This window comes from Fundulus heteroclitus, chromosome 7 (genome assembly GCF_011125445.2).
Source record: "Fundulus heteroclitus isolate FHET01 chromosome 7, MU-UCD_Fhet_4.1, whole genome shotgun sequence".
Taxonomy (NCBI): domain Eukaryota; kingdom Metazoa; phylum Chordata; class Actinopteri; order Cyprinodontiformes; family Fundulidae; genus Fundulus; species Fundulus heteroclitus.
In genome coordinates this window covers 14538006-14556002 of record NC_046367.1, presented here as the reverse complement: position 1 = coordinate 14556002, position 17997 = coordinate 14538006, and the positions used below count along the sequence as shown (strand labels likewise).

Sequence of the window (17997 nt, the reverse complement as noted above, 5' to 3'; positions counted from 1 at the left end):
ATCTACTCAGAAATACTGCTAAACAGTGTGTTGACATAAATGTTTGAATCAGTGCGTGTTATGTAGAGGGAAATTTATAATCTATAGCTGACTGCGTTTCAGTTGCAGTGGGATCTCAGATATTCTGACTTGCAGGTCGGAAGAATCAACTGGAGCAGCCGCTAAAGTTGGACTTCCCACTCGGAAAGTGGGAGAAATATTTTAAGGCCAATTGTCGGAGCTAATGTTGCAGCTCCTCACATAAACAACAGTAAGCTGTGATGGAAACATGTTTATTTAATGAGACACCGCTGTAAGACTGCAGCATCAGTGTAACATCATGTAGCGACTGCAACTCTAAATCGAACAAATCAAAAGTGGCATTTGCATGTGGAAAGAGGTACTATGAACAAAACAACCACTTTCTTGACCGCCGCATATTGGAATTTCGACCCTTTGTTGTTCTTTTTTTTAATTTTAAATTAATTTGTCAACTGGAACACAGTCAACTTGGGTGTTACACCATTCCCCGCTCCTGGTACTTACTTCAGAGGTAAATGGAACGCAGCATCACACCCGTGTTTTGGTACTCAGAGAGTAAAAGTGAATAAAGTCCATGCATGCATGGGGAACACACAAAACGGCGCACAGACAGTCACAGTACAACCCCGGATTTGATCTTAAACATTAAACATTAATTTGCATATCCTGTTTTAAACTTCATAAATGTGAATAAATTAACCTACACAAATATTATTTTCCCTGTCAGTCAGTGATCCTCCAATTAGATGAATTACCAGTTACCCAGCTCTGAGGTGTGGATATCTCAGTAGTTGACTGTGGCATCATATCAGGCCTGATGAAGGCTCACACTGTTTCTGTTTCTGTTGCCATTGTCTTTGTAGCAGGCACTGGGCTGAAGTGAGGGATTGTGTGATCCAATGAAGCCTGCTGTCATCAGAGACTTCAGTCCCGGTCATGAAGCTGACATCATCCCATTGCCTCATTTTAGAGCAGTGTGATGAACACTCCAGATCAGACATCTCAAACCTGTGTTAAAGTTAAAAGGGTTGGATGTTGAAGAAAGAAAAGAGTCACTGAACATATAAAAAAATTTTAATTGCTAATAATATAGTCTGATTGAATTTGACTTTGGAAAGTGCCTTGAGATGACATGTTTCATGAATTGGCGCTATAAATAAATTGAATTTAATAAAAAGGGCCCTCTTTCACTTTTGTAGAAATACCGGTATGTGAACTTGATCCACTTTTTGGAATCAGTTAATCAAAATGTTTTAATCTAGAATCCTCATCAGTGACTCTTCAGATTTATTGATATCAAGACATGGTGTTGGGTTGGGTTGAATTGGAGTAAAGAAGCTTTTAGGGGTCAGCCAATGAAAGACGATTGATGATTTCAGCGGGGGGAGGATCATGTTTGTACTCCTGTCAGCTCCTGTGGATATGTAAAAAAGTGCTGACATTATGAGCCACAGGCATAAATGCTCCCTGCTGTGAAGTGCTCACTTTTCAGTGTCAAACTTACAGAAACAGAGTTCCTATGCTGTTGGAAAGGTCTGAAATTTAACTTCAGTGTTTTCCTAGTCTGAATAAGTTTGGAAAAATAATTTTATTTTTCATTCCCCATCCAAATGCCTTCCTTCCTTTCTTAGCAGATTTAAATTAAAAAGGTCTTCACTATAAAATGTTTGCTTTAAATTCAGAGTCAGACTTTGTATTCAGCCTTTTAAAATTAATGTGAAGGACTGAGAATGAAAGAAATCAAAGGTAAAGGAGCCCTGGAAAAGTCGTTATGGAAAAGTACAGAATTTCTACAGAAACATTGAATACTAACCCTGCAATAACATAATATTCCACACGCGCTGGCCCAAAGGGGAGTTTGGTTTATGAAGTGGAACTCTTGCACCCTCTGCTGGTGAAGTGCATAACATTGTATATAATCAGTTTGCAAACCGTAGATGTTGAGAATCACTTCAATCACTGATTTAAAATATGGAATCATTTATTTAGCAAGATGATAACTAAAAACTATTACCCAGATAATGAAAAAAGGATTTGGGGTGAAGGCTCTACCTAGCTGACTTCACTGTGATTGGCTATAACATATTTGGGAAACTGGTCAAACATGCCTCTCCCCTTCCATTCACACGTCTCCTGTCACACCTCGGCACATCACTTGGTCACAAATGTATTATTATGGTTCTAGTTGTGCCACCTGGAGTCCTTTACATCGCTGTGGAGTGATTGCGGCCCGCTTTTCTTTACAGAGTTGCTTTGATTTAGTCAAACCGATGGGCTTTTAAAGCATGAATGGCCAGTTTATGGTGATACCACAGCATCTCAATCTGATCTCATCTGATCAGACTTTGACTAAGCCATTCCAAAAGCTCTATTTGTTAGGCTCAAAACTAGTGGATCCAGTATCCGAGGCAGACAGACAGTTTAGGTTTAACAGTTTATTTAAAGCAGAATCAGAGCGTGTGGCGTCAGCGTCTACACCGGGAGCCTCTGCAGGGGAAGACAACAGGTTAGTGACCTCGTTTAACTGGAAGTGCTTGCATCCAAACATGTAGGTCACTAACCTGGTCTTAATGTACAGTGTTGGTCCAGAAGTAGAGGTAGATCAAAGCTGGTGGGTTGCCGCTCGGAGAGTCCTAGACGCAGGTGTATCGGAGGTCGGAGGACGGGCAGGAGGTCAGAACGGTGAAAAAGAACGTGAGCAGGATGAACTGTAGAGTGAAGTCAAAGACGAGGTCGTGGACGTGGTCGGTGGTCGGAACCAAGAGATCGAAGAGTGGGTGAGGTGCCGAAGGATGATCCAGGACGGAGTCGCGCTCACTGTTCCAGGTTTGATGCACAGAGCAGCAGACAGGCTGGACGAGGGCAGGCAGGCTCGGTAGTCAGAAAAAGAATCCGGTCGGTACACAGTGGGCAGAGATCAGGCAGATAGTCAGGTCATGCGGAAGTCGGAAGACAGGTCAGGCAATCAGAATCAGACGGGAACAGGCAGGCTCAGGAGTTGAGAGGCAGACAGGTCAGGATCAGGAAGTCAGAACAGGTAGAACACTGGAATAAGTCTCACACAATGGCTCGAAATAATCTGGCACTGATGACTGGTCTGAAGGCTGGTTATATAGTTACTAATGCAGGTGGATCAAATGAGTGGTCATGAGGAACTGGGCGGAGCTAAGCAGGTGTGTGCAATGGGTGATCAGACCAGGCATCAGTGCCGAGATCATGACAATATTTTGTTTTACGGCTGCATTAAGCAAGTAAGCTTGTGCTAAAAGTCACAAACTCTCATTCATGAGAGAAGAATTTATGGTTCCATCAATTGTCATAATTTAGCCCAGACCTCCAGCTTTGACTGTAGATTTAATGTTATCTTTCTTTCTTACTCTGTCATGATTTTAGGTTCTGTCTTAAGTTTGAATTATGGAATAGTTTGAGTTTTGTTGTGGTTTGATTTTGTTCTTTGTTTTATACTATCTGTTAGGGTTCTGTAAGCTTTTAGCTCAGTTCTGTTCACCTGCCAGCTCACTCCCCTGTCAGCAGTCACCAACCTATCAGTTCAGTTCACTGTCAGTCACTTCCCTGCCTCTGATTAGTTCCAGCTGTTTCCCGGTAATTAGTTTTCACTCCATTTCACCTGTGCACTTCACTATATAGTTCTGCCTCAGTCTTTAGTTCTCCGCCAGATCATTAACGAGCCCACGGTGAGTTTTGTTTCCAGCGTTCCTTTCTTGATTGACCTGTTGATGCTAACCTGAGAGCCTTTTTGATTCTGAGCCAGCCTGTTCCCTGATCTGTTTTTCCTGCCCTGTCTGACTGATTTACCGGTTTACCGACCTGATTCTGTCCCATGGTTATCCGAGCTTGCTTTGCCCTGTTTGTACCTCTGCCTATTTTGGACTGCCTTTCGTGTACCGGATTTTGGACTGCCATTTTGACCATTGAGCCTTGCCTGTCCCTGTTTTATTATTAAATCCTGTTTTTTGCCTTCACCTCACTTGTTTGGTTTGAATACTGGGTTTGCCTGGTTCACGTTCATAACATATTCTGGATGTAACCTGGGAACTGGTCTCAGCAGTACCTTTGCACTCCTTCTGAGCCCCCTCCACACACCATTGCTTGGGTGTCTGTGGACGTTGGCCGCTAAGGTCAATGCTTCCAGTACCCTATGGACTTGGTTGAGTGTGGGCCTGACGTCTGCTCTTGGGTTCTGAGAGCTTTCATTCTTGACCCTACTCTCTTTAGGTGTTCAGGCGTCTCAGCTTTCAGAGTCACAAAAAAGGGGTTCTGTGGTGATCCTAGAGTAATGAGTGTTTTGGGGGAATGCTTTCGAAACTATTTCATCAGCTGCAGGTTTCCGCTGATGGCTTCGGTGTTCTCACCTGACTACAGTCCCCTCCTCTGGCTGCTGAGGAATAAAAGGGACATTTGAATGGCTGAAAATCGGTCACCATGGTCCAGTCATCACTCCTTTGCGCTAAGTGCTAAATTCTAAGAAACTTACCTCGTGTTTCTTCTATGCTTCGTATAAACCATATGGAAGATGTACTATGATTCTTCTGCGGTCATCCTTCGCAGCCCTGGCTTCCTCAGTTGCTACTTGCCTGTGCGCTTTCCAACCTTTTCCCTCATCTCCTGCTGGACACACTGAGAAATCTGAGTAATCTCCTCCCTGTCTGCCATTACCACATGCTTCTGGAATCAGCAGGGCCTTTCTTGATCCTATTGTCTAAAATGTGATCTGCTCTAATTCTTCTCCTCAGCTCCACAGAAAGGTTCAAGAAACATCAGTCTCGTTCATCTACACAATACTTCACCGAATGTCTTGGAGATCATCAAGATTTTTTGACCAATGTAGTCTTTTTGTTCCGCTGTGCTTTTCACCTCTGAACCCTCCCATGGATGTAATTTACACCAAGTCTTTCTATCCTATTTTTTGAATCCTGAACAGTGACCTCAACGGGTCAAAGTGAGTTATGCCTTCCTGTAGATGTTGTTCTGGGCTAGCTTATGACCTCCCGGATGAGTCTTTGGTGTGCTCTTGGACTGGTGTTAGCAGGCCGGCCGCTCCTGGGAAGGTACTGATCTATTTGAGCAATTTATTGACTCTACAGGTCTGCCAGTAATTAGGATGGGATGTTGCTTTGAAACTGCACCGAAGTTCACATCATCAGATGATTTCTTGGCACAATTCTAATACGTTGTGTACATCTACAAGCTTTATATTTGCAGTAAGACACTGAAAATTATCGAAATGTAAAATTTCTTTTGTGTTACTGGCCAGATTCACAGAAAACCCTTTGAAGGGGTTTATTTCAAATAATTAGTTTTTTTGTGGCTGTATAAAGTCAGGCAGCTTTTTGTTGGTTTGATTTGTTCTTTAAAGCTGTGGGATCTTGATCTCGTTGTTGCTGTTCTGGGAGGTTTACCCGAAAATTACCGACAGAACAAAAAATGAGCACAATGAAATACTTCCCCAATAGAAGGACATTGTGATGGTGATTGCCACATGTCTTTATTCCCCGCCTCACTGTACAAAATGAATCACAGAAAAACATGTATTGCCACTGAACATGTTGAAAGCACTCTTTGCATAGGTTGCCACAGAATGCGTGAACAGTAGAATCCCTCCTAAAAGAAATGAGAAATGTTTCCGTTTATTTTTGAGGTAAGACGCAGAAGGGAAGCGAGTTGCACGAAACACTGTATCATCTGAGAGAGCGTGGAATCAGAAGCCACACAAAGTCGCTTCTCGCCAGACTCTGTAGGTGCTGGTTTGTTTTTCCGTGTTCCACTTCGTTGTTTGTGGTGCTCTGCACCGTTCGTTCAGTCCTCTCTCAGTTACTCAGTGATCGCAGCCGAACAGCTCCAGAGATACTCTGTGCTGCTCAGGCAGGGCCCTGGAGGCCACAAGCAGCATGACGCTGTCAAAGTGGTAGAAGTGGGATCCAGAGATCACTTTAACTCCCCCAGGACCGCACATGGCAGCGTCCACCTTCTTGAAAAGAGAGATTGGACGCTGGTTAGCGGGAACCCGGGGGGTGACGCTCATGTCTACGTCGTACATGTCTCTACCTGGAGGGAGAGAGACACAGGAGGAGATATCAGTTATTATGTGAAACTCAAGCAGGGTTGGGCCAGATAGTCTGAAAATGTTTGAAAAGTGTGTGAATTGATTGAAGTATTTTCCATGTCTGATTAACTATGGAAATGCAATCTAAGTATTTCCAGACTTTATTCTGTATTCTTTCTTTCCTTCTTCTTTGATTGCATAATTTTCTTCCTCCCTCTATCAAGGCAAGGCAAGTTTATTTATACAGCAGTAACAAGACAATCCTTCGTTTACCTCCTTTTTCCTTTCTGTCATTGGTCCTGTTTTGAACATTACATAGTTAAATCCTGTCTACTTAAAAATATATTGACCTTTATAAGTATGAACATAGCGAAGTGTAGAATTTAATTTATAAAATGTTTTAATTAAAGGACTTTGAATTTGGACTGAGCGTTGAATATGCCTTTTTTAATTTAGCATTTGTATGAGGGTCTCCTGGTAAAAAAAAAAGAAGCATTTTAACAGGAATGCTTTGAAACAAAAAAAAAGCTTGATTGCATTTGTTTTTCATTTCAATATTTTCAAATGTAGGACTGTAATAATATCAGTCTGAGTACAATGGCTTTTAATTCAAATTGTTCGTCCTTACCACAGCTTTCATCCATACTGTCTCATGTAGAAGCAAAAGCTGACGGGTTGTCTTTTTTGCTTTAGGGTCAAGTTTAGGGTCAAGGGCTGTGGTACATTTTCAAAGTACCACAGCCCAGGTGGGGATTTAAATTCATGAACTCTTTGAATTTATACACCCGTTAAATCGTCTGTAACATCATTTCTTGGAATCAGGCTCTGATTATGGTCTTACCTTTGACGATGTGAGCAATGTGATGGTCCTGGCAGACAAACGCGGCATCAATGGGGCCCTCGATGCCCAGCTCCTCTTTCACAGGTTTGGGATAACCCTCCAGGTGGGTGTGTGGCTCGCCAACTTTGTAAACGAACACCTGGTCATCCTGGAGGGCAAGGAGAGAAAGTTTGTTTTTCGCTGTCAGGAGGACTTAAAGACAGCTTCAGCTTGTTTAAACACATAGTTATCGGTTTAACCTTGATCATGTAGAGGTGATCCTGGTAGGAGAAAACAGCGTCGACCTCGCTGTGCAGCTCTTTGAAGGCGTTCTCGATGGTGTCAGACGTCAGCGTGTCGTTGTCATCTTTGCGGATGAAATGGTGGCCTGGAAAATGAAGGAATCGCTCAGAGAAGTTGGAAATGGTAACGCTGATAAAAGATGTTTGAAGCCAGGTTGAACAGTAATCTAATTATCTAGAGACTGGTGATGTAATTTTTGGCCTTTTAGTTAAATTCTGACATTTATTAATGCAACTTCTTTTTGCAATCAATTGAGATTAATTTCCCAACTGCCATTTATAGTGATCTTTGATTATTTTTCTAAAACAACATGAAGAAACTGAATCTGTAGGTCAATTCTATTTATCAGTCTGAATATTCTTTAGCACTTTAACCTGTTTCAAAAATAAGATTTTTTTTATTGCTTTGAGTATAAATTCCGGCTTTCAATTACAACATAGCAGGTTTTTGTTGGGAAATAAGTAAATTATGCTTGAATCAACCTTATAAATCTTATCAAAAGCTGAATTTCATAGATCAATTCACAGAGACAACAGTGCAAATGAATGTTTGGAATGAACAATTGAATTACGAAGAACGACCAAGCCGGATGAATTATGTCATAAATCTTGTGTGAAAATCAATATAAAACTAAACTGCATGTGACAATAGAAACGTTCAATCTTTAAATCTCACCTCTGAATGCATAAATGTTTCCGTTGTCATCAGATGTAACAGCATCCAGGTGAACGCGGCTGCAGCGCTCCCTGTCCAGATGGTCGCTGTCATCACCTGAACAAGTAAAATGAGATTTTACAACTTTGTCCTTACTTGATCTGGCTTTAAAACTCCTTTAAAAGGAGCACACAAGAATCAAGAGATAATTTACTCGTACTAACAGAACATTTAAACGGTTGTTTGTCAGGTTGTTTGTTAATACGTTTACGAAGCAGAAATTGTAAATGTTCTTGTTTTTGATGCATCTAATGAGTTTCGATGTTCTACTGACCAGATCTGATCACAGGAAAATGGTCTTATTCTGATCCAAGTTAGATTCATGTGTAGACTACAATAGGTTCTGTTTTTTTTGCAAAAACAGATCTGCTGATGTTACAAATCATTTCTATGATTTCTCTGAGTGGTTCACCCCTTTGTAGACTATTGCTGTTGAAACAGCCCATGCTCCTTATGCAGCCTGTGTTGCCCACATACGCCTGAACGCCTACGCAGACATGCAGCCACTTGATAAGAATCATTATGGAGGCACTTTGCTGCCATCTAGCGATCCGTTAAGCCAAATTACATCTAATGTATCAAATTTAGACTAAATGTTTTCATTTATGTTGATTGCATGTGTTATATTCAAGTTAACAGCCCATATTTAATTCGGCATCTGCTTGATGACAAAAAACACAGTAACCATAAGTTATTCTGCGTTATCGCTGCTAATAAATCCAGGCGGTACGGGCCATCACTGACATTTAGTTTCCACTTACCAAACTTGGAGCACCTCATGAAGTAGTCGCGGGCCTCTTTAGGGTATCTCCCGTGCACCTCGCCGGTCTTTGGGTCGAACTTGGAGAACTTGTGCCCGTGGAAGCAGTAGTAGTGCTCCATGAAGCGGAAAGCAGACGTGCAGTTCGGCATGGACTTAAACTCTTTCTTGTCCACTGCCTTGGTTTTCACATTGTAGTGGTAGATGTCGTCTTCTGTAAAAGGGAATAAAAAATTTAAAAAACACGCGCAGGTCTTCAAGTGTTACAGATATGCAAAGTGTGTTGGTAGAAAAACAGTGGAAGGATAGTTTTTACAGTGCCCACATGGGTTGTGCTGTATACAGGTTCTTTTATCAACAATGATACTGGAAGAACCAGAGGTTAAAATTTGTCTTTGCTCCTCAATCAGAGATATTATCCGATTAGGATCAGAGAAATAATTCTTGAAACTAACCCTTGAAGAAGATCACAGAGTCTTCTTCGCACTCCGGCTTCGGACACTCCACAGCAGCATCCAGGTGGTCTGGGATTCCAGGGAAGACCTCGGAGATGTCCTTGGGGTAGCCCGCCTCCAGATTATGTTGGTAATACCTGAACACTTTGTTGTCCTGCATCAGATTAAAAGTCCCCGTCACCACACTTGCAAAGAAGTCATGCTGTCGGTGTGTGGAAGCCTGAATTTGTCTACTTTGGGTTTTATAGCATTGCATAGCATACCAGGAAGAAGAACATGTGGTTGTGGGTGGGATCGTCCTCATAGTGCATGCGGAAAGCAGCATCCACATGGCCCAGATGGTGGTGGTCATCCAACTCGGAGAAAGACCCGTTCGACAGCTCCGCCTTGCCGTGGAAGCCCTTAAACAGGTGGTCACCTGAGAGGAGACGGAAGCACTTAGTAGTGAAAGAAAAATGCACTTTTGTTCCAAATATTCTGAAGAGATATCAATAATTTCTCTGAGAAAAGGATCAGGGATATGTAAAGTTTTGGTATGGAGGGACCCACCCTTGAAAAAGTAAGGGATTCCCTCCTCGTTCAGTGCAACAGCGTCCATTTCAAGGCCTTTACAGCGGTCGAGGTCAGCTGCAGAACATCACAATGTAATGGTTAAAAAGAGTGCCGGAGCAAATTTCTCTGGAGATGTGAAGATCATTTTCTTCTATGTCAAAATAACATTTTTGGTAAACCGACCTCCATGATGTTCGTCTGCGTTTTGATGACTGTGAAAAAGAGAACGATAACTTAGCTTTTCAGAATTTCTTATCATTTTGTCCATCACCGCGTGATGGACAAAATTAAATTAAATTAGCAAAAAAAGTGTCAGAGATCAACTTACAGTTTCTTAACATCATATATTTTTTACTTTTAGTCAATGCTATTGAAATGTTTCCAGGCCCTGTCTGTAAGGTGAAATCCAGAAGGCAAACTGTAGCAGCCTATTTGGATTTGTAACAAATAAACGTGTTCTTTTATTGAAATAATTGTTGTAACTGATGCAATTAATACCATTTAATTTACCATTAATCTTAATATCTGAGCTTTATTTTGGAAACTGACTTTAGGAGTCATGAACAGCGCAGCACAGTCCTACAAGCTTTTCAAAAATGCACTTTAAGGTCAATCTGAGGTTAATTGCAACTGATTATGAAACAGCACCGAGTGTGGTGAACATTAAGTTGCGTAAAACGTGAAGAACTCAACTAATATTGCCAAATCTCTTTACTGTAGTTCATTTAACTTAAAATCGAGGCTACTTACTTAGCCCATGTCAGAGCAAGGGCCAGGCACATAAACAGAATATGGGTGAGAAGCTTCATGATGAGTTGTCCTCTGGTCCAGTACGCTGGAGAGCTGGGCAAAAGGTACCAAAGCTACAGCTGCAGCATCTGTTTATATGGCGGCCCAGTTTACGTGGGTGGCATGGATACCAAAGGGAGGGAGGGAGGGAGGGAGGAAGATGGGGACAATGTGCAGAAGTCATGAGTTTGTGAAAGACGCCCACCCTGTTCCCCAGAGTTGTGACCCTGACATCTCGAACCCAGTTTTGCAGAGATTCAGGGAATTTAGAAGGTGCTGTTTTCGCCACGAAACTCCAATCAATTAATTAATATCTTATGTCCTTTAGATGCCTCAGACACACTTAATTACATGTTTGTTAGATATCTGCATGGAATGCTGAATAATCAAAGTATAACATCTCTGCTGATTGTATGGTTTTGCAATGTGTAATAATCAATGCATTGATACATTTTTTGCGTATAATAATTTGCATATAAATTGATTTGCACAAAGTACTTTTTTTAACCATAAAACACAAGTGGAACAAACTCTATATAGATTTTGTACAGAACTCTGAAGTTTCTTGCATGGAAAGGTCCTGCAACATGATTTCCATGTCAACACTACGCCTTTTTTGTAACAAAACTTTCTAGAACTTGCGAAAGGTCTGACCAAAGATCTGGCCAGAAGTGGTCCAAACTCTGGTCCAACCTCAAGAGGTAACTAACCCAGCTGTCCTCACAAAATAAATAAAAACTGCTGACAACTGCACTTCACAACGCTCTCAACAAAGTGTTGTGCAATGATCATAGGGTGAACATTAACTTCAAATTGTGCATTGACTTCATTGTATGTAATATAGCATTGTATGTAATATAGCATGTAACAATGTATTTGTAAAACTATAGCACATTTCAGTACAGAGACAATGCAAAGTGCTTTACTTGATTAAAAAACAGGGGGGAAAAAACAGAATAAAAGCAAGTAGGAATAAAATGTAGAAACAAAATAGAACATGGAAAGATAGAAACTAAAAGCAACAGGTAACCAGTTTATCACATAATGGTATTGTGATAAGGCAAATTATCATGTTACATGTCATTAGTTTGTATGAAGAGGCTTGAATACCCGGGCAGAATCCAAACAGGCATGAGCAGAACACACAAGTTTCACACAGGAAGAGCCGGGCCAGGATTCAAACTCAGGACCTTCCTGCTGTGAGGCAACATCGCTAACAACTTTCCTGCCATGCAGCCCTACAACTGGACTGAATTCTTCTTTAAACATGCTACAGTTGTGTAAGTACCTTACTATCACACCCCATTCATTTCTCTAAAAACATCATGAATCCCTTCACAGTATTTTGCTGTGTCTTCCATATAAATTGGAAGATGCAAATGGTCAACTCTGGTCACATCAGTATACAGTGCCTTGCAAAGGTATTCATATTTGTTGCCTCGCCACCTGGAATCAAGATGGATTGTTTGAGAGTTTACACCTTTCTCCACCTTCACCTTCTCCATCCACAGTATGCTACTGGTCATTGTCTTGCTGGAAAGGTGAACCTCCATCTAAACTCACAGGCAGACTGACAGGTTTTGCTCTAGGATGTTCCTGTATTTAGCACCATCCATCTTTCCCTTGACACAGATCAGTTTCCCACTCCCTGCTGCTGAAAAACGTCCCCACAGCATGATGCTGCCGCCACCATGTATCACTGTGGGTAATGTGTTCTTTGGGTGATGGGATGTGTTGCGTTTGCACTGGACAGAGTTTTTCTTGGGGGGCTGAAAAGTTAAATTCTCACCAGAGCACCTTCCTCCTTACATTTAAGGAGTCCTCCACGGGCCTTTTGGCAAACTCAAAACTTGCCTTCTTATTTTTAACTCGATGTAATGGCTTTTTTTTCCGGCCCCTCTTATACTATAAGCTTAGCTCTATGAAGTATACAGCTTATAGTATTCCTATAGACAGATCCATCCGTCACTGCCGAAGAGCTCTGCAGCTCCTTCAGGGTTACCCTTCGGTCTCTTTGCTGCCTCTCTGATTGATGCTCACGTTGCCCAGTCTGGGAATTCTGGTGGGTGATCCTCTCTTGGCCAGTTTGTTGTGATACTGTATGCTTTCCATTGAAGATGAAGGGGTTGATGGTGCTCCGGGGGCAAATCAAAGGTATTTGTATTGATTAAATATTCCCTCCCTTACTTGTACTTCTTAATTTGGTCCCTGGTCTTCATGCTTAGTGATGCTGCAGCCTCTGAGGCCTTTCAGAGAAGCTGTGTTTATACTCACAAATCATGTGACACTTGAGTTGCACACAGGTGGACTTCATTTCACTGTGACGTTTGTGACCCTTAATAGTAAAGGGATGGACCCATCAATTTTCTTTTTCTTTTTTTTGTTGTTTGTTTTTGTATATATTTTTCCTTATTTCACCAAAAGACCCGTGGATGACTCCTTAAATGTACGGAGGAAGGTGCTCTGGTCAGACCCATCACATAGTATAGCGCTTTATCAAGTCCGACGACCCCAAAGCGCTCTACAATCAGTCATTCACCCATTCACACCCTGACAGTAGTGAGCTATGCTTATAGCCCCAGCAGCCCTGACAGAAGTGTCTTTTGCAGGACACTGTAAATTTTCATTCTCTTTTCAGTGAAAACTTGACTTCCTTGCAGCTCTTGTTTCTTCTCAGCACCATCTTTTTTCATGGTGATTTTGAAAATGTTATTTTCATCATCAAAGGGAGAGGATTTACCGCTGGTTGTATGTGACAATGTTCATGCAGACAAAAACTTTGCAAACAGTGGGTGGTTAATGTTGAGCAACCTTGCTGCATAGAGGTCTGCACACAGTAGTGATTAGGGCCTCAACCTTGACTGAGCAAAACAAGACTCTGAGTCACGTTGTTCACGTACTTTTGTCAACATGTCAAAGGTTTTTCTTCACTGTGCTCATGAAATCAGGTATTCTTTCAATTTTGTTCAAGTTTTTTTTTTTTTGTTCCGTGTATCTGCAAATTTAGTTTAAAATATCAAACAGATAAAAAGTTCCTAGTCTAATAGTTCAATATAGATGGGAATATTTAATCAACTGTGCAGGTTTGAAATCAATTTCTTCATACTATTTGAAAAGGGCTTATGAAGGCACCATCAGGAACTTATCTCAGGGTACAAACTATCTGTAAGAATAAAAGCTTGGAGAAAATCAGGTTAAACAAAATCCCAAAACTCTAAAAAGAATATCAGCATAATGATTTAAAACATTGACTATTACAAATGGTATTTACTCATTTTTCATCACACATGAGATTGAGTGTCATTCCAGTCTGAATCCAAAGGGTTTAATATAATGTTGGCCCAGCAAGTGCTGCTACAGCTGCCTCAGCTCTTCTCAGAAGGCTTTCCACAAGGTTTAGGTGTTGTGATTTGGCATCTCTCTGCTGTGTGTATTCTGTTTCACTTTCCCTGCTCATTGTAATCAGAATCATTCACCACTCCTGCAAGTTTGCCTCTCCATCGCAATTAAGGTCATCCAACTCTGTTTCCTACTCTTCTTAAGCCAACTGCAGACAGTGCCAGATTATCAAAAGCCACAGCCAGTAGATGACCAGTAACCTGACAAGCCATATTGATAATGTGTAGCACTCCACCATCTGTACATTATCAACCTGGGTCTGCTCTCATCGAATCCGTTTGGGGAAAGGAGAACTTTCTGAGCTGATTGGGTGAAATGACAACTAGTGCCCGCCTACCAAAGGTTGGTTTTAGCCAGTCACGGTGTCAAATGAAAATGTAAGCAGCCATCGTCATGAGAAACCACAAGTTACACTGGTCAGGGCACTTATTGCTGTTCTTCTTTCAAAGAAGAAATTGTGGATTGTGAGAAAACAGATGTGAAGGCAGCAGCTATGCATGCGTCTTCCTATGCTGCCATGTTTATTTTTGGTTCAGATTTGGGCTCTGCAGCTCTTGTTTTCGTCACAGCTGTATGTCCCATCTTTAACCATAATACTGCAACCTGACTGGCGCAAACTGTTTTTAGTTCGGGCCTGAACGGTTGAGATGGGAGCAGGAAGATGGATTCTCATGTGTTTGTGAACCCGCAGATACCGCGACAATTCATCTTGCAGGCAAGGTTAGATGGCCAGCGTTCTTCTCGTGACTTTGCATGAGGTGATTTTATACACCTGTATTACGGGGTGGTTCTTGATTGCTTTGAAAACCGTGGTGATCGACCAATTAAACGAGTAAATAGTTTATTCATTCTTCAAGGCAGCAGTTTTTTGTAACTGTTTGACAAATAGATATTTTTGTGTTATAGACCGTTATACAAATGCAGAATTTTCCATACAAAACTAAAAAGTGGCCTTTTATGTAAAGTACTTTGAGACAATATTTGTATTTACATATCATTTTGCAATTATAAACCAATTAAATCAATGATTCAATACCACAGGGAGTGAAACGGATATGCCTTAATTACAAGGGTATAATATTCCTGATTTATAAGTTTTTATAATTTTCTAAATTAACTTTTAAAGCTACTCTTAGAATAAATTATTTGCAGAGCAAAGTCTTATGCTAGATGTTTATTCAAGTCCTGCCTTTCAATCTGTCAGACAAAACTGGGTCATAATCCCATGGACATGGTTACTTTTGTCTGAGTACTGTATCGTGATTGTTGTATATTGATTGGTTGCTTTATTTTTTTATATTTAGCTGTGTTAACTTAATATTTGTTCTGTGGTTATTCCAGGTTTCTGTGCTGTCAATCTAGTCTCAGTTTCTTTAACCTCACTCCCCACTCACTTGTTATTTATGCAGTTGATTGTACTCAGCTGGTATCCATGTCACAATCACACCTCCACAGTGTTTATGATACCAGGTTTTTACTGTTATTCTCGTCCTGGTTCCTGTATCCTAAATTTTTGATGTGTAAGGTCTTTTTGTCGTTATTAGATCCTTTACACTCCACACTTGTTCTTCATGTAGCTCTGAGGCTCTCTAGCTAAGGCAGACAGAATGTCACGGGTTACCTGTGGGCTAAAAGTTGGCAGGACATTGCCAACTGCTCATTGGCTGCATATTAAAAATATCCAATGCAAAATTATTTAAGTGCAAAACTGAGAAGTAAAAACTTGATCATTTTTCTTTATTGACGCACACACACCCACTGATCTAATGCCACCCTGGACAATTGCCTTTGTTCCCCATATTCTGTGTCTCAGCATGACAGTATGGTATGGGAGCTGCACGGCAAAGGAAGGATTTAATACGTGTGGTGATGTCAGCACAGGGGACTGTGGGACGCTGTCTACAATATCTAGACACAGTTTATGCTACAAGAGTCCAGAACAGGGCCAGACGTATTGACACAGCTCCCACCCAACTGGGCAATGCCCCGTTTGTCCCACTGCCATCAGGTAAATGATTCAGGAACATTAAATCAAAAACTAAGAGGCTCAAAAACGTCTCTATCTCAAAGCTGTGAGGGCTATTGCCCAATAACCTGGTCAGGCATATTGATAAAGTTCTGTGTTCTGCACATTATCAATCTGGGACTGCTCCTATCGAATCAGTTTGGGGAAAGGAGGGAATTTCAGCGGGATTCTCGGAGCCGATTGGGCGAAGTGACGCCTTGTGCCCGTCTACAAAGGTTGGTTTTAGCCAATCACAGTATAAATTTAAAACGTAAGTAGAAGGTGTCATGAGAAACCACAAAAAGGTAAGCTAGTCAAGGCACTTCTTGGTGGTCTTCTATCAAAGAAATTCTTCTTATATTCTTATAAAACAGGTGTGATAGCAGCAGCAATGCGTGCGTCCTGTGCTACTTATTTACGTTGGTTCAGCTTTGGACTCAGCCGTACTTGCTTTTGTTGCACCAGTTTGTCCCGCCTTAAACCTCAATAAAAACAAACGGTTGAAGCCGGAGCGGTACAAGATGGATTCTGGTGTGTTTGTGAACGCACAAATACTACGAGAATTCAGCTTGCAGACAAGGTTAATTGCCCCCTGCTGAGAATCAAATAAACTACCAGCTCACTTCATAGCCTGTTACATGTTGAAAAACATGCAGCTGGTTCCACAGTTTCTTGAATCGATTGAGAATTTTTTTACACTGTCTCTCACATGCTAATGTCTGTTTGTACACTTTTAGCTTCTATGAGAGTGTTTATTTGGATCTCCATGCAAATTGCATTATTCTTAAACTTAAAAACTTAAATTTTTGCCAATGACTATTTGCACACCTTTTAACGTGTCCAGGATTGTTTGTCTAATACATTTATGCAATTCCATAGCATTTCCCATAGTTCTGTACAGTGACTTCTACCTTGCCCTTTATGACTTGAATATTTACATTTTATCAGATGTTAATGATTATCTGCCCACTTTTAACTTCTCCGGGAATGTTTGTCTGATACATTCACGTTATTGCACAGTATTTTACAAAATCTTGTATACTGCCTGCTACCTGTCTTTTGACTTAAACATCTAATTTTTTGCTAAAGACTGTTTGCACAATTTCAAATTGTGCAATTTTAACATTTGTGAGTGTTTGTCTGATACATTCATACAATTGCACAGCCAAAAATGGCTTTATTGACATGAACTTTTAAATATTCTCAGATGCTGAGGACTATTTGCACAATTTTTAGCTTTTCTGAAAGTGTTTTCAATGCATTCAACTTTAAAATATGTCTTGATCTGTGTCTGTGAGTTATGTGTGAATTCTGAGGTGGTGTTTCACCAAAATGTACTTATTGTTACATAATGACAATAAAGATTCTTGATTCTTCTTGATAACAATAATCACAACCGTCTGCGGCAATGGAAATGACTGGAACACCTGCAATACATTAATTAGCAATCTAGTGGTTCACAGGACGATGAGATTAAAAAACACATTATTTGCTGAACAGGTTTAATGCTCGAAGTTATAGAGCTTGATCATTGTTCATTTGCCTAAAACTGTGGCCGTCCTCACTGTGTCAGAGTGCATGCATGTTTATTTTCCCTTGACAAGTTTACACAGACACGCTGTGCTTAAAAAATAATCAGCTAGTCACGCTCCATTTTTGAATGCTATCAGTGACAAAACTGTGTTTATTTACATCAACATCTTTCTGTTGGTGACAAACAGAGTTCAGCAGTGACATTGCATAACACAGGGACATAGTTCAAAAGAGTTCATATTGTCAGGAAACTGGATTTTGGATGAAGAGCCAAACATATTGTATCAGAGTGGTTACAGGAGGAGTGTAGCGCAACCTTAAGGTGATTGTCGTTGGATCATAATAATAATAATAATAATAAGAAGAATACATTTAATTTAAAAGTGCCTTTCAGACCACTCAAGTCCTCTGTACAATAAAACAGGGTAACAAAAAAGGGACCCAATAAAAACCACACAATCACAGTGATCACAGTCATTCTTTTGGTCATGATCGATACTTCATCACCATAGGTGAGGACCAGAATGAAGACTGTTCTGTAAATCAAGGGCTTTGCTTTTTGGCTCAGTGATTGCTCAGTGA

The 17997-nt window shown here is 40.8% G+C and overlaps 1 protein-coding gene across 1 annotated transcript; it reads right to left on the bottom strand.

The window, feature by feature from the left end:
* Positions 1 to 5508: 5508 nt before the first annotated feature.
* Positions 5509 to 10556, bottom strand: hpxa (hemopexin a). Its single transcript, XM_012868521.3, has 10 exons — positions 10440 to 10556; positions 9873 to 9901; positions 9687 to 9764; positions 9401 to 9555; positions 9138 to 9291; positions 8684 to 8896; positions 7884 to 7979; positions 7166 to 7293; positions 6927 to 7074; positions 5509 to 6087 (listed from the first exon to the last, which is right to left on the bottom strand). Exons 1-10 carry the CDS (start codon positions 10496 to 10498, stop codon positions 5858 to 5860), a joined length of 1290 nt encoding a protein of 429 aa, XP_012723975.2. The 5' UTR covers positions 10499 to 10556; the 3' UTR covers positions 5509 to 5857.
* Positions 10557 to 17997: the final 7441 nt, after the last annotated feature.

Bases quoted from the DNA above. Each gene is read 5' to 3' on its own strand.
- hpxa (XM_012868521.3), bottom strand. From the start codon at position 10,498: ATGAAGCTTCTCACCCATATTCTGTTTATGTGCCTGGCCCTTGCTCTG. The intron at 7,980-8,683 runs GTAAGTGGAAAC...TTACTTGTTCAG, and splicing joins CATGAGGTGCTCCAAGTTTG to GTGATGACAGCGACCATCTG. The intron at 7,294-7,883 runs GTGAGATTTAAA...TTCATTTTCCAG, and splicing joins AAACATTTATGCATTCAGAG to GCCACCATTTCATCCGCAAA.